This window comes from Orycteropus afer, unplaced genomic scaffold (genome assembly GCF_000298275.1).
Source record: "Orycteropus afer afer isolate SDZICR_OR568_19922 unplaced genomic scaffold, OryAfe1.0 scaffold00650, whole genome shotgun sequence".
NCBI lineage: Eukaryota > Metazoa > Chordata > Mammalia > Tubulidentata > Orycteropodidae > Orycteropus > Orycteropus afer.
The window spans coordinates 883,728-885,945 of NW_006922237.1; the positions used below are offsets into that span (position 1 = coordinate 883,728).

The 2,218-nt window shown below is 32.3% G+C and overlaps 1 protein-coding gene across 1 annotated transcript; it reads left to right on the forward strand.

The window, feature by feature from the left end:
- The first annotated feature begins 338 nt into the window (after positions 1 to 338).
- Positions 339 to 1,277, forward strand: LOC103210783 (olfactory receptor 4P4-like). Its single transcript, XM_007956693.1, has one exon. The coding sequence runs from the start codon at positions 339 to 341 to the stop codon at positions 1,275 to 1,277; it is 939 nt and encodes a 312-aa protein (XP_007954884.1).
- Positions 1,278 to 2,218: the final 941 nt, after the last annotated feature.

The window sequence follows — 2,218 nt, forward strand, 5'->3', positions numbered from 1 at the left end:
ACAGAATTATTGCTTTTATTCCTAATAAATCATTCATAATAGATTGGTAAAATAGGACATAATAGAAAAAGCACATTAATTCTATAAATACAGAATAATTAGTATTAATATTTTTGAATTCAAATTCATTTTTGGTATATTTTATATTATAGTTATTGTTATAATTATAATATAAAATATTTATAATATTTTAACACACATTTAATTTTAATTTTTAATTAAAAATTTCTAATTAGTAATTTTTAAATTAGTAATTAGTAATTTTTAACACACATTCACATTTCTTTATTTTCAGATACTCAACTTATTTGTTTATAGCAGACAACAAAATGAGATACATGGAAAGTCAGAGCAACATCTCAGAATTCATTCTTCTGGGATTTTCTTATGACCCAAATGTGCAACTGTTTTGCTTTGTGCTATTCTTACTTGTTTATGTTTCCATCTTGGTAGGAAACCTTCTGGTCCTTGTTTCTATTACATGCAGCTCCCTTTATCACCAACCAATGTACTATTTCCTGACTCACTTGTCTTCTATGGACATCTGCTACACCTCTAGTGTGACACCCAAACTGATTGGTGACCTGCTAGTGGAGAAAAAATCCATCTCTTATGGTAGCTGCATGTTACAGGTCTTTTCCATGCACTTCTTTGGTGGTGTTGAGATCTTCATTCTTGCTGCCATGGCTTTTGATCGCTATGTCGCTATCTGCAAACCTCTCCACTACATGATTATCATGAGCAGATCAAAATGTAATTTTCTTGTCTTATCTGCTTGGGTTGGTGCGGCAGCCCATTCCTTTCCTCAGTTATTTTTGGCAATCCTGTTACCTTTTTGTGGTCCTAATGAAATTGATCATTACTTTTGTGATATCTTCCCTTTGCTCAAAGTTGCTTGTACTGACACCTATGTGGCTGGTCTTCTCGTGGTAGCCAATTCAGGTTTGATTGCCTTAGTAACCTTTGTGGTCTTATTTGTTTCTTATGTTATTATATTATTCACTTTAAGAAATCACTCAGCGGAGGGAAGACGCAAAGCCCTGTCTACCTGTGCCTCTCATATCACTGTGGTTCTTTTATACTTTGCTCCTGCAATCTTTGTCTACCTTAGACCTCCTACCACTTTCCCTGAAGATAAAGTATTTGCTGTATTTTACACCATCATTGCTCCTATGTTCAACCCCTTAATCTATACCTTGAGAAATAGAGAGATGAAAGATACCATGAGAAAAGTTTGGTGCCAATCTTATTTTCAAAGAAAGAATACACATAATTAAAAAAGACTATCAACTGCCCAACTGTTAAAAAAAAAAAATGAAGTTGCTAACTGTGAAATCACAAATTAGAAAATATCTAAGAGTTTATGCTTCCAGTACTATCCTGAAATGGATAAATGAAACATTGAAAAGTTAAAAAAATGGCTAATCAAATATTAATCTACCCTGTGAAAATTCATTTAGAATTTAGTTAATTTGGGGGACTATTAAGGTGGTATAGGAAGAGTTAACTGCATAAATGTTTTCTGGGCTATACCAATTAAGTTAATGATATGATAATTAGAGATATACAATGCAATGTTTTTTTTTTTTTTTTTTATGACAATTTTATTTAAAACTTTGGAACTAGGTGCAAAGCATGTATTTGTTGGTAATGATAAGTTAAAATCTATAATTTAAATCTTAATTTTTAGTTCCTACTGGTAGAAACCTATACATACTCTAGTAGTCAAATCAGTGTAGCAGAATCTCTTTTCAAATGATCTGGGTGTCAGCTCTCCTGACTTCTCAGTATAGGCATAATGATGACTAATAAATGCAGATGAAGTTAATTACTCGGGATGTTGAAAACACCTCAATTCTATTGTATGTATTGGCTGGAATTTTTTTTAAAAAAATTCTATAATATTCCTGAAATTTTGAAATATAAAATAAATGTGTTTGCCATGCTTACTTGCCAAATATTGGTTAAAAATGCTAATTATTTAATACAGATACAAAGATCTTTCCTGCTAACATAAAAAAAAAAAAAAAAAAAAAAAAAAAATAGGAAGTTGTCTAAGAAACAATGAACCAGCTAAGGAACATGTTGTTGTTAGGTGTCATCCAGTCGTCTCCGATTCATAGTGACCCTGTGCATTGCAGAATGAAGTACTGCCTGGTCCCGTGCCAGCTGCTCGATCCCTGCTATACTTGAGCCCATAACTGCAACCACTGTGTCA